A 20,731-nucleotide genomic window follows, 5' to 3' on the forward strand; every position below is an offset into this window, starting at 1 on the left:
ATATATATAGGTTTTATATATATACTTATATAGGTTTTATATATATACTGTATATATATATACATGTGATAATAAAGAAAAATGTTAATGTCATATATATATATACAGTATAAATTGCTATATATATATAAAATTAAAATTACAACACACTATAATGTATAAATATTTACGTAATAATGTGTAATACTAATAATAATATAATACATATTTTTGTGGGGTTTTGTACATTATGATAATGAGAATTAAGGGATAATTGTCATTTATTGTCATGAAAATAATGCAAAAAATATTGAATGGTCATAAAATATATAAAAACGAATATATTTTTTATTTATTTTTTGCTTTGGGAAGAAATGGACTGAACATGTTTTTGACAGGTCTGATGCTCTTTATCTCATCACAAATGTGACCATAGAAAGAACTGGCTTTTAAGAACATGGAACAGACAGGTTTTATTCAGATTGCAACAAGTACCAACGGTTACAAAGTGAGAGTTTCCAAACGTTTGTCTCACTATACTTGTGCAAAATATAACAACGGAAATATACAAAAACACAAAATATCTCGGTTACATAGTCTTCACACACTGGTTTGGGAAATATTGCACTTTTTATTGCTTTAAGCTTAAGGTTGTTTTGTAATTTCCACAGTTTGAATGTCTTGGCCTGGAGTGATGCAATGAAAACAGGAATGCTTCACAACAGTGCAGTGCAAACACTGTTGGCTGTGCATTGAAAATGCAAAACATTGGAAACACTAAATACTACAGTTGGTACCGTGCTTCTGCAATAACTTAAAAAAATACTATATCAATTTGCAGAGAGTGCACCTTTTAAAAACTGATTTTCTTTAACATGAAACAAATTCTATTAATAAAAATTTTATTTTGGCAGATAAACCTCATAATTGGTACAATGATAATCTATGAAATACGTTTTAGACAAGTAAGGAAGAAAGACAGATGAACTGAAAAAAACTTGCTTCCACTGCAGCTCAGTTTGGTGTTATTTTCACTGCATTTATATGCATGCAAACAACAACCATCTCGCAAACACACACACATACACACTTCCTTCTCTCTGTTGGTTTAGCTGAAAGGAGAAATCTCCTCTCCAAACTTGACGAGGTGAGCAGTGTTTTTGGCTTCATGGAACACCTGTGAGTGCAGATACAGACAGACAGTTACACAGCTGTTTGTGCATGTGTATTCAAAATGTGCTGTTTTTCTAAATCCATCCCATCTTTGGAAACATACAGTCACGCAGAGTCAAGTAGCAGTAATGTCAAAATAGATAAATGAAATAAGCATGTCAGTCTTATGAAGTACATCATTTATTCATGTTGCAGATCAGCATTAATGTTGCCATTCATCATAACAGCAGATTACAGGCCCGTGATCTGGGCGGCACCTACCTTGTTGTGGATGTATGACTCGCAAGCGTAACACCAGACAGAAAGATCAGCGAAGCTCAGCACCAGAGGGTGACCCGACACCTGCCCGTGGGTCACCATGTGCTGGTTCACATAACGCCCGCAGAGCACCTGAAAAAAAGAGGAAAAAAACTCCAATAAACAAAAAGCACACTTTGCCGAGTGCTTGTGTTCAGAGGAACCTCAAGCTATATCTTACTCTTGTGCTTTATGTGATGACATTTAAGATGAACTATGTAGAAAATTGTATTCAATAAGTTATGTCACAGACTATGTGTTTTTTGCGTACATGTGCTTTCCATTGTTTCTACATTCTATTAGAAATGTTATAGTCGGAGTGTCTATTTACGCTAAGTGCAAACAGCCGGTCTTGTTGGCAGAGGCTATTTACTCTAACTCCGTCCACTGACACCTGGTTGGGCCAGACAAAATTTCGGAAGACGCTAGATTGTCAACGGGACCAATAGTGAAGGGGTAAGGCGAGTGGCAGAAAGCTTTAAAGTCGGCATGAAATCAAATTTGACAAATCTTCTTTTTATATGTAATATTGTAGTGTTTATTATAAACGATTTATCTGTGCACTTCATTATTTTTTTTAAATTCATGTACCCTTATAATCTTTAATCAAATACAATACCCTTCCCTCCCCCCTTTGAAACGACCTCTCTTCTCTTTCGGTCACGTGCCATGGCGACCTCTCAGAGAACCTGCTCGTATAAATATGGGCTGATTCCTGCCTGAAAATTTAGCTGCTCGTCCTCGTTCTCGTCGCCGGGCTCCTCAATAAAAAATCCTTCATGGGAGAGTAACGGTGGGGAGTCCGGTGGAGAGAAATCCTCCACAACTGAATGTAAACTGGCATTCAAATCTGCCTCCATTTTGTTTGCAACGCCCAACCTCCAACGATCCAATCAATTCCCGAAGGACGAAATCAAGCCCCGCCCTACATTTTTTTTCTAATTTCAGAAGCCGTTTCACTCGGATATACGTCACATTAAGGAAAAAATGACAATCTCAACTTCCGTTTCATGCTGACTTTAAAGCAAATCGACCCGAGTTTGAATCCGCCTATAAAATAAAGCATTTATTTTCCATAAAAATGTAGAAAATATTCGAAAAGTGGAAATAAAGTGCTTAACGTGTTTAATAATAAAGAGTTTTTCGGTTAGGGTCAGGAGTAGGTGTAGGGAGGGCTTTATTGTCCCAATAAGGCAGCATCCTTTCAATAAATATAATCGTAAATAGTATCTGCCACTATTTATAAGTAGAAATATCATGTAACTACTATTTACACTTAGCCTTTTGCAAAGAATATTAATACTATTTATTTATAGTGTAAATAGCATCTATCGCCAAGTAAATGTTGCGATTTTAATTTAGTGCAAATAGCCTCTGCCTTGTATAGAAGTTACTGCTGAATGATGATATGTTTGTGAAAATGTTGCAGATTTCACACACGGTTAGTGGATGAGACCTAATGTGCACCACTGTCAGCAGTGAGAAGTCTAAATAATACTAAACCTCAATATGTTGTGATTTTGAGCGTTGTTAGCTGTTACCTTGTAGCAGAAGAGGCAGATCCAGTTTTCAGCATCACCTCCACACTCTTCACACGGCAGGAAGACATCAATGCCACCTGCGGGCACCGGTCGCACTGACTCCAAGTGTGGGCACCATGGCAACGGGTTCACCACATACATGCCGTCCTAGCAACAGAATAAAACTGAATGAGACGACAGACTGAAAACAAGTAATCTAAAATTCTGCTACTCTGCAGATAAATGTAGCTCATATATATATATAATGTTATTATGCTAATATGACGAACACATTTACCACATCCGTGGGTTGTTGTCCGAAGACCTCTATGACTGTCTTCACAGCGTTACCACAAGCAGCATCCAGACCACAGCTCTCCTGGTCATACATGCCAGCTGGATTTCCAGTGACCACAGACACTCGGATCGACTGGTCCTGGTAAACAGAGCATGTTTAATGACTGAATACAATATGAGTCAGCAACACAAACTGCTAATGACATTTGAGATTGCCTACAGGTGTCTCTGCTTTTACAGCTGTAATCTCTGCATGTGTGCTGTCTCCATCTCCGGCTCTCTCTGACGAGGGTTTCAGGGGTGACTCCTGGCCTGCCGAATTCCTCTGTGGGTTGGGTTTCACCTTACGTCTGGCTCCTCCAATTGCAACTGACGCTGGGCTGGTGTTTGATGAGGTACTTGTGTTGAGATTCAGAGAAAGCAGATCCTCAGTGAGCTCGTCAAGGCCGGACTGCTCAAGATTGTGCGGTTTCTGTCCGGGACTCTGAGCAGGGGTGGACTGGCGAGGCGTTTTCTTGCCCTTGGCTGCCGATCCCCGCTTGCCTTTCGGTTTAGGAGACGGCAAAGACAAACGGAGTGACTCTGGAACTTAATATAAAAAAACAAATTAAAATAATCATAATTTTCTTACATTTGTTTAATTCTTCAGATATGATATTGATGTGAAGTGCATGTCAGGCTCAGTCTCACTCTGTATTCTCAGGGAGCTCCAGAAGGGGGCGTGGGCACGCAGGACGTTGTTAATGGTGGCAGCAGCGCTGGTCTTGGGAGGGGGCAGATGGTCTAGAAGTGGAGGGGAGTCTCCCAGCAACATACTGGTGCACATGGACATGGACTCAGAGATGGAGGTGAGGTTATATCCTCCCTATGGTGAAGAGGGTTAGATGACATCATTAACCAGTGTGTAGTTCATACACTACTGTTCAACAGTTTGGAGTCGACTTTTTAATGTTTTACTAAGAAGTTTCTTATTCGTACCAAGGTTGCATTTATTTGATCAAAAATATTAAAAACCGTAATATTGTGAAATATCATTACAATATAAAATATGTGTTTTATGTATTTGAAGACATAATTTATTCCTGTGATGCAAAGCTGAATTTTCAGCATCATTGCTCCAGTCTTCAGTGTCACATGATCCTTCAGAAATCATTCTAATATGCCGATTTGCTGCTCAAGAAACATTTATTATTATTATCAATGTAGAAATCACTTAGCTGCTGAAAATAACACTGCTTAATATGTTTGTAGAAACCGTGATGCAGTTTTTTCAGGATTATTTGATGAATAGAAACAGCATTCTACTTGAAAATGTGGCTTGCAGACATTGCAAATGTCTTTACTGTCACTTTTGATTCAATGTAATGCATCCTTGCTGATTTATTAACTATTAATTATATGTGATCAGCCAAGTCAATTAATCATCTGATATTTAGGTCATTTTGAGATTGGGTATTAACCCTGGCCAATAATTGAAGTGGTTGGTTCCAAAATCGTTTGGTACAAGTTCCAAAATATACTAACAGTGTTATCAATGAATAAACATTTTAACATGAACATTTAAAGAAATGATGGCTACCATCAGGCACCATGTTCTGTAGATATTGACATCAGCATTGGCCACTGAAAAACTCAATAGTAGAAAGTGTAAACAGTGAATGTGAGAGTGAATATAACCCACCTCCAGTATGACTAGCACTCTTCCTGCTGCCAGACCCATCAACTGATGGGTGAAGTGGGCATAGCCCTCTGGGGTCACCTGATACCCTCCTAACGGATCACCCCGTGCCGCATCAAACCCAGCAGACACCAGCACCAGCTCTGGGGCAAACTAGAACACAGACAACACCATTCACTTAGTATTTAACACCAAACAACGCATGCTTTGGTCATCAGGAAAATGAGCATAGTTTACCTCTCTGGCTATTGGCATAACTAAGTGATGGAAAGCTGCCATGTATTCTGGGTCTCCCATCTTTCCTCCATTCCAGGGGATGTTGACATTGTACCCTCGGCCTTTCCCTCGCCCCACCTTATTATAGTTAGCATCCTCCGAGTTGGGGAAAAACGTCCCGTCTTCATAACGATGCAGAGAAATGTACAGGACGCTGGAAAAAGTGAAAGACACTGGTTAAAAACAAAAGGCTGCATTCTGACCAATGCTTATGCGACTGATCTAAAAAAAGATATATTTATTTATAAATCAAATGACAACATTAAGAGGATCCATTACCCTTGTCTATTCACCCAGACAATTTTATAAAACAAATGAGACCTTTTTGCCATTTCTAAGTGTTTCAATGTAATGCTACTTTGCAAACAGGCTGTTATTGAAAGATGGCGCAGCTAAACACTATATTGGACCTGACTACAAATCTAAGTTGTTGCTTATTAAAATGCAAAGAGGTTGGCCAATCAAACACAAGGTCATTTGCATACCTTAGTATCTTAGTTACATTAGCAAATACAGCTAAGGGTCAGAGAAAAATGTCAACAATTCTCATGCAAACTAAAATACTAATTTATTGGTGAAAGGAACATCTTAAATTATAAATGGCCTTCTTATGGACACCTGACTTTGGAATACATACCAGTGTTATTTGCGTATTATTTATATACTATTACAGTATATATTAATATTTTGAATAAATATTTTGAATTTTTTTTATTTTAATTGTGTTTCATTTAAATGTACTTTTGTCATTTAATTGTTTTTTTTATATTTCTATTTAGCTTAAAATTATATTTAAATTTGAGTAATTTTTATACTTCAACTTAAATTTAAAGTTTATCTAATTTATACTTTATATTATTTCAGATTTATTTAAATGAACAAAAATAATTTCTGATTGTTTTAGTTAACAATAACAGCACAGATCCAGACCACTAGTACTAATATGAGATTATAGTGGGACTAACTGTGGGACTGGACAAACCTGTCATCCTCCTCAAAGATGTGCTGTGTGCCGTTTCCATGATGAACATCCCAATCGAGGATGAGGACACGCAGGGATTTGTGTGTGATGCTCTGGGCATAGCGTGCGGCCAAAGCGGCCGTATTAAAGAAACAGAAACCACAAGCTGTGTCTTTCTCTGCATGATGACCCGGAGGACGGACTATGGCCACGCTGTTTCTCACCTACAGGACCAAAGAAACAATTGAGGACACCTGAGAGCAAAATCAAGCAGTTATGTTCTAGTATACTTTATACTGAGACATGTAAAAGACACAAAAAGACAGACCTGGCCTGTGAGTATGGCCTGTACGGAGTTAAAGCACGAGCCGACGGCCATCAGGGCACAGGTGTAGCTCTCATTATTGATGTAGATGGAGTTGTAATCGTTCCCCAGTCGGTGCAGATCTCTGGGTTTCATGTGCTCCGTACTCTTAATAGTGCTTATGTGATCAGAACTAGCACAAGAGAGATAAACAGACATGAATTAAATCAAATGCAATGTTGCATTAGTTTTACTAATACAGATTTGTATGTAACTTCATACATTAATGTGATCATTATTTATTTACTCATCTGAATGCATTTCACCTGTGACAGAGCGCCAGCTCTTCTTCTGTTGCCAAGCGAGCTGGTATCCGATGGCAACGGGACAACAGGCCCAACTCCTCGTGTCGGGAAAAGATCCGTGAGATTCTCTGTGGGAGCTCTGGATGATGACTGTAGGAATCAATGCATCCTCATCTTATTTATGCACAACCAAATAATCAAAAGTGAGAAAATTGTCATTTTTCAGCTGTGTCGCGGGGATACTGTGGTGTTTATGTTATTAAGCAGCAGTCACTCTCACCCATCCCACATGTTGTGATGAAGCATCATTCTCTGGTCATAAACTAGCCCAGTGATCAGAGAGGAAACCTTCACTTCTGCACATACTGGAGCGGGCAGGGGAGGGACATCGGACAGAGGACCCCCCTCTAAAGGTCATCAAACACACATTTAAAGAGCTAAGAAAACATACAAATCTTTCACCAAGGTGTCAGCTGTACTAAATGATTGGCAGTTTGAATGCTTGTGCAAATGTGATGTTGGGTAGTGTTTATTGGTTTGCAGCTAAGCGCTTTCTTTTTATCTGAAGAAATGCTGTTACCATGCAGTTTCCAATAATTTAATAATTGATATACATATACACTTCATGGGCAAAAAAATGGGCTTTGGTCAGGACAAATTTTTGGACAGGAAATTAGCTACATTTAAGAAAATGCACTACTTAAAAAGCCATTGCTGTCTCAGAAAAACATTAAAGACAGAATTAAGTTTTTGCCAGAATATGGGAAGTTTGATTCAGAGTGGTTAAGCAGAGTTGTGTGTTGTGATGCATCACAATGAAACATGGTGATGCTCCAGAGGGGTGTCTTCAAAAATCTGGTGAGAAATATAATAAATGCATCTCTACGACAGTGATGAGCTACTTCACTGTGATGTTTTATAAATGCTTCAGAGTACAGGGAATATTACAGAATGGCTTGCTTCCCACAATTGAAAAGTTGTCATCTAAAGAGGAATGATCAGATGTTATTTTTCAACAAGACAATGATCCTGCCCAAATTGCAAAGACAACCAAGAATTGGTTTGAGAACAAGTCCATCAGGCTCATGTTTTGGCCTGGTCAGAGTCCAGATTTGAACCCTTAAGTGAATATATGGTCTCACATTAAAGTTAAACGAACTGGGAGATTTTTTTTTCCATTACTCATGAACTGTTTAAAGTCATTAACATTGAGTGGAACACCGACTCTTTTTCCTGTAAAAAAACTGACTGCAATTTTATTAATTTGTATGATAATTTTCATTATACACTTTTCATATGTACTATATGTATAAATAGTTGTCATTATGTTTCATGAGTGCACCAACACAATATGGTGATCTGATTTGTTTATTTGTAAACAAAAATTCTTGGTTCTTACCAAAAGTCTGAAGACTTTTCCAAAATGGATACAAGGCAGAGATGGTCTTTGAGATGGAGTTCAGGGCACTGCAATAAAACCACAGAAAAAACCCACAGCGAATGGGGCGTAACAGAGAGAAATATAAGAAAATGTAGGCAGATGTGCTCCTCAGTTCACTCACCTCTCACTCGAAGCACCAGGAGAGGTCAGGTGAGGGCAAGGGTCCCCCAGCAGTGACCTCACACTAGCGCAAACACCCTCTGCTGTGGACTGGAGGTTATACCCACCCTAACAGATGAAATACTGTGTGTGAGATGTGAACCACAAAGAAGAATATTTAGTTCTCTTATGGCATAATATGCTCATACCTCCAGAGCCAGCACGAGTCGGCCCTGTGCTACAGCTTTCAGCATATGGGTCAGGATGGAGAAACATTGTGGACTCACTTGCATCTCACCCTAGATACACAGAACGTTTTAAATAAGTAACATAATTGAATGAGTTTTGGAAAATTATATTAAAGGAATAAAGCTGAGCATCCCACCTTTGGATCACCAATCACAGAGTCAAAGCCGGCCGCCACTAACACCAGTTGAGGCTGAAACTGTGCAGCACATACACAAGAGACCTCGATATATTATTTCTTTATAATAAAATTAGTTGATATCAAAGATTGATATCAATTTTAAATAATATTTCTTTAAATGTTCATGTTAAAATGTTTATTCATTGACAACACTGTTAGTATATTTTGGAACTTGTACAAACATCTCTAAATGACCTAAATATCAGATGATTACACAATAAAAACATTAAATCAGATGTGCAGGTGACCGATATGAAAGGTGTACCTCATATGCCACAGGCAGGAGGAGCTGCTGGAAAGCTGTGATGTAATCTCCATCCTCCATCCCTACCTGGAGTTAAACAAAGAGATCAGGACACATTCAGCACCATATTTCATTCCATTCTCATTTCATTTATAATGTTAGTCAAGGTGGTAATTTAGTTTTAAATGACCCTTTTTAACCTCATCTCTGAAATTGAACACATGTCTGTTATGACTTCTACATGCAACTGTAAATCGGTTAACCTTTCGAAATGAGTCACGTGAACACTGAGAAGCGGAGTAAATTAGCGTGGTGTACCTTGTTCCAGGGCAGGTTGATATTGTAGCCCTGTCCTGCTCCTGAACCCACCGAGCTGCTGTCAGACTCCTTGAGATGCGGCCAGAACGAGCCATCTTCATATCTGTGCACTGAGAAATACAGCACACTGCCACACAGGAGGACAGAGGTTAGTACATCAAGTGTCCAACATTCCACACTTTTTCGATTCATTGATTTCTACGGAGCCCCCCCTAGTCCCACTTTGTCAAAAAAAATTATTATACCTATCTCGTGGCCTCAAGATAAGTAACTCGTGGCCTCAAGATAGTAACTCGTGGCCTCAAGATAGTAACTCGTGGCCTCAAGATAGTAACTCGTGGCCTCAAGATAGTAACTCGTGGCCTCAAGATAGTAACTCGTGGCCTCAAGATAGTAACTCGTGGCCTCAAGATATAGTAACTCGTGGCCTCAAGATAGTAACTCGTGGCCTCAAGATAGTAACTCGTGGCCTCAAGATAGTAACTCGTGGCCTCAAGATAGTATCTCGTGGCCTCAAGATAGTATCTCGTGGCCTCAAGATAAGTAACTCGTGGCCTCAAGATAGTAACTCGTGGCCTCAAGATAGTAACTCGTGGCCTCAAGATAGTATCTCGTGGCCTCAAGATAGTATCTCGTGGCCTCAAGATAGTATCTCGTGGCCTCAAGATAGTATCTCGTGGCCTCAAGATAGTAACTCGTGGCCTCAAGATAGTATCTCGTGGCCTCAAGATATAGTAACTCGTGGCCTCAAGATATAGTAACTCGTGGCCTCAAGATAGTAACTCGTGGCCTCAAGATATAGTAACTCGTGGCCTCAAGATAGTAACTCGTGGCCTCAAGATATAGTAACTCGTGGCCTCAAGATAGTATCTCGTGGCCTCAAGATAGTATCTCGTGGCCTCAAGATAGTATCTCGTGGCCTCAAGATAGTATCTCGTGGCCTCAAAATAGTATCTCGTGGCCTCAAGATAGTAACTCATGGCCTCAAGATAGTATCTCGTGGCCTCAAGATAGTATCTCGTGGCCTCAAAATAGTATCTCGTGGCCTCAAGATAGTAACTCGTGGCCTCAAGATAGTAACTCGTGGCCTCAAGATAGTATCTCGTGGCCTCAAGATAGTATCTCGTGGCCTCAAGATAGTATCTCGTGGCCTTAAGATAGTAACTCGTGGCCTCAAAATAGTATCTTGTGGCCTCAAGATAGTATCTCGTGGCCTTAAGATAGTAACTCGTGGCCTCAAAATAGTATCTCGTGGCCACGAGATACTATCTTGAGGCCACAAGTTACTTATCTTGAGGGCACGAGAAAGTTATAATACATTTTTTTGACAAAGTGGGACTAGGGGGGCTCCGTAGATTTCATCATCTGGGTGTATAAATTGTACTTTTTATATTTGGATTTTTCAGTGTAAACACTCCGCACTTTATTTATACTAAAAAACTTCATAGAATAGTGCACAAGCATGCAAATTGAGATGCACCCATTTATACAGAACATTTGTAATATGATGTGCTGGTGCAGACAAATGTACCTGGGATGCTCTTCAAAAATATACTGGATTCCCTGTCCATGATGCACGTCCCAATCCACAATTAGAACTCTGTATGATTGGAAAAGCAACCATCCATGTTATAGATTCTCAAACCATAAACCTCATTAAAGACAACGTGAAAATGCATTTGAAACACATTCAACTTCTGTAATGTGACATTTTTGGAATATTCAGTGGGAAATAATCCAGAACCAGACTTGATTTTATCAATCAGAATTTGATTGGATCATTAGGTTAATCTGACTGATATTACTGGCTAATATTTGAGTATGTCAATGTCAATTGGTGGCGAAAGTCATTACATTTGATGAAAGACTTTGCAAACATTTCATCACTAGATCAAAAATGCTCCAATGAATTGCTGACAATAAGACCAGGAAAATATATCAAGAAACGAAATAAAGTTAATATCATATTTGATATATTTGATCATATTTGTCTGTGAAGCCCCCGGCTTCACAGACAAGGCTTAAATTTAGTCCCAGACTAAAATGCATGTTTTAACTGAAAGCAACTTGCACAGGCATATCTTAAAATATGTCAGTGCCATTGTTTTGTCTCAAGATGCACACCAGTAATGTTTTTTTTCTAGGGCATGTTTATAAAAGCAAATTAAATGTCCTAATTGAACTAAGGCCTAATGCTGGCTTAATCTTAGCCCTGTCTGTGAAACCAGACCATAAAGTGTTAATTAATGTATGATGCTTAAGCAAAATGCAGACTCTCACCGTTCAACTCCATGCTGTTTTTGAGCGTACCGCGCCGCTATGGCCAGATTATTAAACATACAGTAGCCGTTCATCTTATCTGCCTGAGCGTGGTGACCCGGAGGCCTGTGAATATATAGGAAGAGAAACAGTAACTCAAATAGATCAATGAATAAATCAAAAACAAAGAGATATTAGTACTGTTGAGAAAAACAGATGCAACAAGACCTGTTGATGGAGAAGCCGTTACGCAGCTGTGATGTCATCACTTTATCCACCAGCTGGAGAACTGATCCCACCGCCAGACAGGCAGAGGTGAAAAATTCCTGATGGAATTTAAAAAAATTTTTTATTCTTTCTTATTTTGTTTTATAAAACAGTCGTCATGCTGCATGGAAACCATAAAATAACCAGTTTGGCCCTTTTAAGGAAAGTCTGTTCACTTGGTGGCCATACATGCAACGCCTCTAGGCAAGTATTTCAGGCAGCCAAGACCAAGTCCTATCTACTTGAATGGAGAAATTCTGAAATCTCTGAAACTGTTCGCCACACAAATAACATATTTCAAAATATTTACATAACCTAAATGTTATTTCACATGCTCAAATAGTATTAAAAAAGCTTATATTTAAGGCTGGACCAGCCAATGCGCAAGTGCTATCCTGAGAGCATCTCAATTGGATCTTTAATTTATAAGGCGGGACTTGTTCTGCAATTATTGCGCATTGCGCTTTCTTCCACTCTTAATAATGAGAACTTCATCTTTATGAAACTTTGAAGTCTTTTATCATGTTGCTTTTGTCATAATTTGATAAAAGCACTTCATCACTTAGATTCATGATTAAGAACATCCATTATGGTCAATATTGGTTGGTGAATATGGTCAGTATTGATTTCATGTTGACTTTTAAGAAATATCAGTGCATGTACCGGATAAGGATTTTTATTTTTATCAACAATTAAACACTGGAACTGGAATCAGCATACAGTAAATTCCAGGACTGGAAGAGACATGTGATTGGGTGACTTACAGGATGCAGGTAGACAGAGTCGTATTTATCAGAGAGAGTCTTCAGCTCCTCCTCTGTCATTTTCTGTGTGGATTTCATCAGCTCTACATAATCCTTTCTGTAATACACAACACATTTCCCCATGTCACATAAGATAATCATAAAACAAAACCAAGCCAATTAACAGCATCAATCTTTATTTAATCATGCGTATAAACTTACGTATGAACGAGTAATAGCTCATCTTCTGTTACAGCTCTGGCCTGAAACGCAAAGTTAAACTATTTAAAACTGCTCAAAGACAGGAGGAATTCTAAAATAATATCACTACAGGAGTGTCTCTACCTCTACTCGTACACAGCGTCCCAGCACCCCCTCCGTCTCCAGTGTCTCCATTACTGTGCTCACTCTCGCTGGACACTCTGGGTGACTGCAAAAAAACATCCAATCCGCTGTTATATAAGAACTTTTATAATACTATACTAAGTCAACTATTTGAAATAAAATATCAAGAATAAGTGCAGCTTTTATTGACGCAATGACAACAAATACTTTTTTTTTTTTTTTTTGCATACAAATACTTAGATTCTTTCCATTTTAATTTTAACGCATCTACATGTATGCACAAACCTTTTTTTATTTTTTTTTGTATGCACAAACTTAACGCATAAGACCAGAAGATTCTGTCTTTTGCTTCATAGCATCCACTGGAGAGTCTTAAAGTCAAAAATCAAAATTGACAATTATTTATTTATTACTAGAGTTACAACCTGTCACTCACATGAGGTCATAGCAATAGCAAATGAGAACGATGTGACGATCCAATGAATCCTCGATGGACAAAATTAAGTCCCACCCTACAATTTTTACCTCAAATAGGGAAGAAAAGACTATCTGAACTTCTGTTTCATGCTGATGCATGACTCTCTCTTTACTAAAATTCAAAAATAGATGCCAGAATTTTCCTTTTTAAGCAAACTATTGTCAATAATAATTGAACCATTCTGAAGCATCACCTGGCATCCCAGAGGCAGTGAAAGTGAGTGAAGGCATCTATATAGACAAGACCTGTTCCTGATGGTTTAGTCTTCCCACACACATCCTAAAAAAGATGGCAAGAACACAGAAAACAACTGTTCAAAAGCACTCTCTCTCTGAGCATGCAATCCCACAGTGAAAAAATAAAATACTACATGCACATTACTGAATTTTAAAGGGTTAGTTTACCCAAAAATTTAAATTCTGTCATTAATTACTCACCCTCATGTCATTCCAAATCCATAAGACTTTCGTTCATCTTCGGAACACAAATGAAAATCATTATTGATGAAATCTGAGAGCTTTCTGCCCCTTCATTGACTGCTACCCAACTAACACTTTGACGCTTCAAAAAGTTAATAATGAGAAAGTAAAACTAATCCATATGAATTGAGCGGTTAGATCCAAATTTTCTGAAGAGACTCGATCGCTTCCATTGGTTCTTGCAGAAGCTCAAAAGTACTGCGTAACACGAGAGTGAACCTCATTGGTTTTCGCACATCAAGCGAACATGCTTGAGCTTCAGTTTATCATAACAGATGTGTGTACTGATGAATGTTTATATGCAGAGGTGTAAAGTCCAGGGGTCAGAAAGTAAAAGTCCTGCCATATGTTTATTCCACCCATGAACTCAGCCAGCTGATTTCACTAATTAGTATTTTACTAATCTCCTGGCTGAAAAAAACTGTGCTAATTAGCAAATCCAGGTGATTGGAACAAAATACTGAGGAGGACTTTACACCTCTGTTTATATATGAATAAAAGCCTAAATTATATCGGTTCATCGTATAAAGCGATCGATCATGTCTGTCCAGAAGATTTGGACTAAACTGCTCAATTCATATGGATTAGTTTTACGATCTCATTATGAACTTTTTGAAGCGTCAGAGTGGTAGTTGAGTAGCTGTCAATGAAGCTCTCAGATTTCATCGAAAATATCTTCAATTTGTGTTCCAAAGACGAATGAAAGTCTTACGGGTTTGGATTGGAATGACATGGGGGTGAGTAATTAATGACAGAATTTTCATTTTTGGGTTAACTATCCCTTTAATAATCAACTCCATACACAACACCATAAACTTGCATCACTGCCAGTGTTGGGGAGCTACTTTGAAATGGTCTTGCCACACTATAAGCAACTTGTAATTTAAAGTAGTTAGGTACAGTAAAGCTAGCCTTTTGAGTACATAAGCTACACGACAAGACAAGAACTGGGAGAATTGGATCGGAGAAAAAGGATAAATTGTTAGGAAAATTATGTTGCAATGACAAAAATCTTAATGTTTTATTTATGCAAAATATATTTAGCTTGTATATATCTTTTTTTTTTTTTTTTTTTGAGAAATATCATACAGACATATTTTGACAGATTTTAAGAGAAAACAAACAGTGACTGTGATTAAGTGTTTATTAACCAGGTTTTGTAGATCATTGCTCATCTCCTCCTCCACTTTGCTCCGGTCCATTCTACCCTTCCTCCGTGCCTCCTGTAGACTCTTCTTATGGTTCGGGTTGTTGTTTTCTCTCTGAAGAGCACAAAGGTCTTTTAGAGAGAATTACACACAGCAGAGGGCAACACTCTCAAACAGGAATCCAAGTAAAGCACTAGCACCCACACCTGACCTTTAAAAATGTGCAAAACAAAGCACGACACTGAGTAAATCAAGTGGGCAAACTTCACGAATATCTGTGGATTATTAACTATTAACACACACCACATTTTGTCATATGGGCCCAGGGCTGACTTGCACGTTTCTACGCCACTGTAATGGAGTGTAAACATTCTCACTTTGGTTTCTGGTGTTTCTCTTGGAGAGCGAGAAGAACCTTTGGAATCTGGAACAGGATCCATCAGTGGAGGATTTTACAGATCCACACCAAAGACCTTGAAAAGTGTTAGTGACAGGTGCTCAAAACATCTACAACAAAAGTCCCAACTTGGGTAAACTGCATGTATAAGAAAGTTCAGTTATATGGAATATATAATAGTTTAATAATAACATAGAGGTCATCGCAGATGCTGTACCTGTTTTTATTGTATATGCAGAATAAATGACCTATAAATTTGCTGTGTAAAGTTGTTTAAGTGTGGCTATGAATGAAATATATATCACCGGATAGCTAGTTTAAGGGATTTCATTTCATTTTCGTTTTGTGATTCTTTATTACTAATATAATAATAATAAAACCAATACACAAAATTAATCAAAAGAAAAGGTTACTAATTAATAATTGAAAACAAAATAAAATCATCCGCCCATTGAATCCTTCCACTCCACAAATTCAATATCAAGATCAAAATATTTAATGAGATGAGCAAAACAGACCATGTCATTTTCTTTCTTAAAAATAACGCCTATAAAATGTCAAAAAGTGACAGATGTCACAAGAATACATAACAGGTTTTACTTACTGCTTTCAGAAATGTGTGAGGTGTATGAGAGGATAAGAACAGAACTGTTGTCAGATTTTTATGTCGTTGGCAAAAAACACTTTGAAATTTTAGGGAAAACCCGACCTGAGCTGCCAGTCATTTGAGCCTCAAGCTTTTTGCTTTCTTAAGTTTCCGTGGCTGTTGTCATTCTCTGGATTGGACATAAAAGTGGAAAATGGACGTAGCAAAATGGGGACCACATAGCAAAAACAACTGTAAGCTAAATATGCATTAAGGTGGATACGAAAGAAAGCACAATGTTCTTGTTTGGATATGCTAAAAGCTAACTCACGCCCAACTCTGCACAGCAGAAGCGCAGATGTCGCTAAGAACTTTCAATGAGACATACAGCGGTTCCTCCGCTACGGGGCGCGTGAAGGCTCAGACTCAGACAGCAGAATGTGACAGTAGAGTTACATTCAACTGTCAGTGTCAGCACGTCTCACTGGCAGCATTAACTTTTATTTAAGCGTATAAGCGTAAAACATGTCATTTCAAATCAAGTGGTTTATAGGGAAATCCTTCACACCACTCTCTATAAAATGATGATTTCCAGTAAACACAAACGACTGTGATCGGTTCATCCTGACAGTGCTGATCTCGTCGATGTGTTCACCTGAATAATTGACCTGCAAAACTTGGTTCAATAAATAGAGAATGTGATTTAACTATGTAAACAGTTAAAACACAGCGGCTTAACTCCGCTCCTTTCATGATTCATCTTTTGGCAAGTTCAACTGCCATTCTTCCCACTTATTTTTCTACGAGCAGGCGCACTAAAATGACGTCAGTAAAAACGCGTAGCGCGTGCCCGCTGTAGTCTGTGCTGTAACGCTGGAGGTCACTGTTGCATTTTTAACGAGCGTTAACAGGAAAATGTGTTTATGAAACGACAAATTTGTTATTTCGCTTGGCACAAGAGATTTTACATTATCATTAAATTATCCACAAAAAAAAAAAGAGATATGAACACAATTTACCAGTAGACCCTGTTTCTTTTTTTTTTTTTTATTTAGCCTATTTGTTTTTTCTGTTTTATTTTTTCTCAATTTATGTAAGGGGTGAGGGGCCAAACTGCACAATAAGACAATATTCAAAGCATCCCAAGCAAGAGTTTACAAACTGAGTTCCTCAAGGGAGTTCTAGGTGGACTGTGAAAAAAATAATTGCCTTTAAAAAATTGAAAACACCTGCTAAGCTGTTTTCAGTCATTTTGCTGAAATTATGACAAATCTGCTTGTTGTCAAACTTTTTAATTAACATAAACTTGGGGATTATTGATATATTAAATGAATTAAACTAAAACTGTATGTTCTTCAATAAAATGATCTTCCTTTACATCTTGATCTTGTATATCTTAATACTTTTAAATCATCCTGCGGCCCTCTATAATAACCAGTGCTCTATAAAACAGTCGGCACTGATAAAACAGCTACAATAATTAAATATTTCAAGTTATATTTCATCAGAATGCACGGTTACGTTTGAATGGCTTTCAAAGGAGTGAGACGCGTTTACTATGGGGTCAATGGGGTCAACCAGCAGTTTCTTGACCCATTGGTGGAGACCATCAAAAGGAATGTGTAACGATGACAAACTAATCATACCTGCAGGAACATTTGGTTACACTTTATTTTGATGATCCACTTTAGACATTCTACTGACTATAAGCAACTTTGCAACTACACGTCACCTAACTCTCATTACAGTATTAGTAGACTGTTAGGTTAGGGTAAGTAGAATAAGTTGACATGCAGTTGCAAAGTTACTTATAGTCAGTGGAATTTCTGCTGAGGGAAAATAAAAAAAAAATGTCATCAGATATTAAGCAGACAGTCCAAAAATGCTCTTTTCAAAAATTGTATTTCATGCCAAACAAAATTAGCATTCAACAGACTATTTATAAAGTGATCAACAGTTTTCACACAGGCAGTTTAGTCAGGCTCTTCTAGAGGAGGGCTCTGACCTTGTGACCTGTGCAGATCAGATTTAAAGATGTGATTGTGTGACTGTGAATCAGTGAATGTCTTTGCTAGTCTGTTTACATGAATGGAAAAGAGTTTGCAAGCGCGGGCGCAGCGGAGCTGGTGAGCGCTAACGTACAGGCCTGTACGTGTTGGTTGGACCTGTCCTGTGGTTGCTAATCTCTCCGAGTCACTCAGTACCATTTCCCCCTCACTATGGTGCCGACTCCACCAGATAACACGGCTTCACCCTGAATGGAGGAAGCCGATGACAGAAAAAAGCGAACGATGTGCCTCGTGTACCAGGCTTGAAAAGCTTGCAGCCTTCTTCTGTGCATCTCCTTTTCCCTTCTGCACTTTTTTTTTTAGAGAGTCCGGAAAACCAGAAGCCGCCTGCGTTGCACAATGAGGCTCCACTAGAAGCCAAAGGAGCAGAGCTATGTGGTCAACCGTGAGAGATGGAAACAGATGGAGGAGAGGGAGGGGCGCTATCTGAGATATCATCACCAACCAGAGTAAAACTGAGACACAAATCCATATTTCACACCACTGAGCCGTTTTTCCATAACGGCATGGAATAATTCACTCGGTGATGCCAATTTATTAACTCAAAGAGGCTGGGAAAACATTGTGCATGTGTTTGGGTGAATATCGTAGGCCTTTCTTGACACTCAATCTGATGACAGGTTGGTCAGCGTTATGATTTCAACCTCACACAGCATCCGATCATTGTGCAGTGAGTTTTGCACGGGCATAAAACTCTAGCCTGCGCAGGCTGATAGGTCCTTAATCTGCTTGCAATCACATCATTCTCTATAGGGCACAGCTGATTGATTCCCGCTGTATCAGTAGCCAATGAGGTCGCTGCTCAACCTTCAAATACTAGGTCAGCATTTTGTGTAGCAGTGCAGTGCTCTTTCAGAAACCCTCCACCTTCCCCAGCTCCACCTGCATAGATCTGCTACGGGTAATTCATGTATCCTATATTGTACATATAGCAGCATGTCTTGCACACAGCAGCGTGTCAAGTGTGTATTGGCAATATTAAGTCCTGTACTTGCTCTGCAGCCGCAGCAGATCTATTCCACTAAGACCAAACACATTAACATCGTCATCGCCATTACCATGCCAGACACTCCGAGAGTTGACATGGCAGAAATGTAGTTTTAATGAATATTAAGAACGATACTGTACTGTTTAGGAAGCGACATGATTACCAGGAGTTATTTACTTTTATTAGGCTACTACTTTTATTATGCTCAAGGTGGAAATTTGTATTTGGCTTCACCATATAGACATCAACCTACAGAGAGACAGAGAGACAGAGATAAGGAGAGAGAGAGAGACAGAGAGAAAAGTACAAAACAAAAAATTTAAAAGCACTTTTATCATTCACACACACAAATATTTCTACAGAGAGAAATAAGAAAGTTGAACATCTATCAATTTGCCTTTGACTTGCAAAACTAAGCTATGACTAGCTATGATTAAGGTAAACTTAAGATGACATGTTTCACATGATAAGCAAATACTGTTGAAGTATGTTTTTCCAACACTGAACAGCTCATGTGATAAATGGAGTGTGACATCACTGAAAACTGTATCATTTTAGAGCTGCGCCGCTGTACTATGGAAAGTGCTGGATTTGCATGTGCTGTCATTGCACATTGTAACTGTCTAACTCCCACTACGAGCTAATTCATCCAAGCTGCAGAGCTCACAATGGTGCCATAGAAAAACCACACCGTCAGATTCAAACGTCTGTTAAGATGCCGTGATGTTAAGGAGCCTCGCCGTGTCGATACGCAGACTCTGTTTTGAATGAAATTCTCAAGTTCTCTGTTCTCAATTGAGTTCGGCTGTCTGCTGTCAAATACAGAAAATGCAAAAAGAAAATGTGCTTCATGTAAACTTTTATTTGTAAACATTTATTTTCTGTAAAACACTTTAAAAACAGTTACAAATGCTAAAAAAAAAGAAAGTTACAGAAAACTGGTTACAAACACTGAAAAATATAAATGTCGTCTAAATATAAACTACTGTACAAATGTTTGGGGCGAGTACGATTATTAAATGTTTTAGAAAGTAGTCTCTTATGCTCACCAAGGCTGCATGTATTTGATCAAAAAATATTATTACAGTTTGAAATAACTATTTTCTATTTGAATATATTGTAAAATGTCATTTATTCCTGTGATGCAAAGCTGCATTTTCAGCATCATTACTCCAGTCTTCAGTGTCACATGATCCTTCAGAAATCATTCTAATATGATGATTTGCTGCTGAGAAATATTTCCGATTATTATTAATAATAATAAGAACAACAACTTTATTTTTATATAGCGCCTTTAAAAGCAGCTTCTCAAGGCACTTTACATAATAGAACAAACAAATGAAAATACAACACACACATACAGGATAGAGAGAAAAAGAGCTAACCTAAAAAAACAAGTTTTTAAATGAGATTGTGCGATGAAGCCTAGGAGCGTAGGATGCAAAAGCCCTGTCCCCTACAGTACGCAACCTGTATTATCAATGTTGAAAACAGTTGTGCTGCTTAATATGTTCATAGAAACCATGATATATTTCAGTATTCTTTGATATATAGAACGTTCAAAAGAACAGCATTTATTTGAAATAGAAATCTTTTGTAACATTATAAAATGTCTTTACTGTCACTTTTGCTCAATTTAATGATCCACTAATT

General features: G+C 38.2%; 1 protein-coding gene across 2 annotated transcripts; it reads right to left on the reverse strand.

Annotated features, from left to right (window-relative positions):
• Positions 1–864: 864 nt before the first annotated feature.
• On the reverse strand, positions 865–16,124 carry hdac6 (histone deacetylase 6). 2 transcript variants are annotated; one of them, XM_056265250.1, is made up of 28 exons: positions 16,040–16,124; positions 15,416–15,511; positions 15,042–15,152; positions 13,605–13,690; positions 12,934–13,018; positions 12,811–12,851; positions 12,610–12,706; positions 11,807–11,904; positions 11,600–11,704; positions 10,851–10,919; positions 9,320–9,446; positions 9,023–9,088; positions 8,716–8,775; positions 8,540–8,629; positions 8,353–8,459; positions 8,190–8,257; positions 7,071–7,197; positions 6,812–6,940; positions 6,510–6,678; positions 6,203–6,405; positions 5,182–5,374; positions 4,948–5,097; positions 3,957–4,131; positions 3,505–3,854; positions 3,268–3,405; positions 2,991–3,137; positions 1,414–1,542; positions 865–1,156 (listed from the first exon to the last, which is right to left on the reverse strand). In XM_056265250.1, the coding sequence occupies exons 2-28, from the start codon at positions 15,476–15,478 to the stop codon at positions 1,088–1,090; spliced, it is 3,252 nt and encodes a 1,083-aa protein (XP_056121225.1). In that variant the 5' UTR covers positions 15,479–15,511; positions 16,040–16,124; the 3' UTR covers positions 865–1,087. The 2 variants fall into 2 exon arrangements, with proteins under 2 accessions (XP_056121225.1, XP_056121224.1); XM_056265249.1 differs by having other exon boundaries at positions 3,487–3,854.
• Positions 16,125–20,731: the final 4,607 nt, after the last annotated feature.

Source organism: Rhinichthys klamathensis, unplaced genomic scaffold (assembly GCF_029890125.1).
Source record: "Rhinichthys klamathensis goyatoka isolate OS25496 unplaced genomic scaffold, OSU_Roscu_1.1 h1tg000231l_1, whole genome shotgun sequence".
NCBI lineage: Eukaryota > Metazoa > Chordata > Actinopteri > Cypriniformes > Leuciscidae > Rhinichthys > Rhinichthys klamathensis.